Source organism: Tupaia chinensis, unplaced genomic scaffold (assembly GCF_000334495.1).
Source record: "Tupaia chinensis unplaced genomic scaffold, TupChi_1.0 Scaffold149964_1, whole genome shotgun sequence".
Classification (NCBI taxonomy): domain Eukaryota; kingdom Metazoa; phylum Chordata; class Mammalia; order Scandentia; family Tupaiidae; genus Tupaia; species Tupaia belangeri.
Window position 1 is genome coordinate 639089 of NW_006209805.1, and position 1309 is coordinate 640397.

A 1309-nucleotide genomic window follows, 5' to 3' on the forward strand; every position below is an offset into this window, starting at 1 on the left:
ATCTCCTGGGGGGGACAGGGCATCTCCTGGGGGGGACAGGGCATCTCCTGAGGGGGACACGGTCTCTCCTTACAGGGTGGGGACGGGGCATCTCCTGGGGGGGATGGGGCCTCTCCTGTCCAGGGAACGGGGTTGCCGCTCCCAGGAGGCCGCAGTCTGTGGCCGTGCCCTGATGCAGCTCTGCCCACTCAGGTGCTGCCCGGCTGCTGGCCCTGGTGCAGCAGTGGGTGCCCGGGGCCCAGGTGGTGGAGGAGCTGCCACACCAGGTGGTGCTGGCATTGCCCTATGTGGGTGCCCTGGACGGCAGCTTCGCCAAGCTCTTCCATGATCTGGACGGGCGACTGGGGGAGCTGGGGCTGGCCAGCTACGGGATCTCCGACACCAGCCTGGAGGAGGTGCGGGGCTGAGGGGAGGCCTGCCTGGAGGAGGTGGTGTTTGACAGATGAACAGCAGGCAGCAGGGCGGGGAGGAGGTCCGGGGGCCCCACCTCCAGGGCAGGCTGGGCGACCCCGCAGGGCTCTCTGAGGGTGTCCAGGCCCTGAGCCTGCCCTCATGTCCCCCCAGATATTCCTGAAGGTGGTGGGAGGCTGCACCTCCGACGCGAACCTGGAGGGTACGGCCACAGCCCCTGACCCTCGGCCTCGGCCCCGCTCCAGAGCTGCAGCTTAGGGCCTTGTCCTGGTCTCTGCCTGAGCCTGACCCCCACCCCCGAGTCCTGACCAGGACCTCGGCCCCTTGCTAAACCCCCACCCTGACCCCGATGGGCCTGCAGATGGACGGCACCTGGGCTCGGGTGTGGCCGGCCCTGACCTGGTCTCTGCCTGAGCCTGACCCCCCCCCCCGAGTCCTGACCAGGACCTCGGCCCCTTGCTAAACCCCCACCCTGACCCCGATGGGCCTGCAGATGGACGGCACCTGGGCTCGGGTGTGGCCGGCCCTGATGTGACCACGCGGACTTGGTTTCTTGGGCCTTTTCGGCCCGCCCGCCGCAGTCGCAGGGGCCTGTTTGCGCAGGTGAGAGCCCATTCCCAGGAGGGTGCGTGGGCGGGGACCGAACCCACTCACCTCCGTGGGTGTCCCCAGCTCCGAACGCATGGGGGGACACTGGGGAGCCGGGGATGGCTCTGGAGCGGGAGCAGGAGAAGACGTGATGGCTGGCGGCCGTCCCCCAGACCGTGCTGCCTGCCCTGTTCGTGGGCCTGGCCCTGGCGTTCAGCCTCATCGTGCCTCCGTTTGGGCACTACCCGGCTCTGCGGCTCAGCCCCGCCATGTATGGCGCCCAGGAGTCCTTCTTCAGGTGGGCGGGGCC

The 1309-nt window shown here is 69.5% G+C and overlaps 1 protein-coding gene across 1 annotated transcript in view; it reads left to right on the forward strand.

Moving 5' to 3' along the window:
• ABCA7 (ATP binding cassette subfamily A member 7) overlaps positions 1–1309 on the forward strand; it is a 20048-nt gene that overhangs the window by 8379 nt on the left and 10360 nt on the right. The window contains 3 exon segments of the mRNA XM_027769562.1: positions 193–395; positions 565–613; positions 905–946. Coding sequence (XP_027625363.1) covers positions 193–395; positions 565–613; positions 905–946 — 294 coding nt within the window.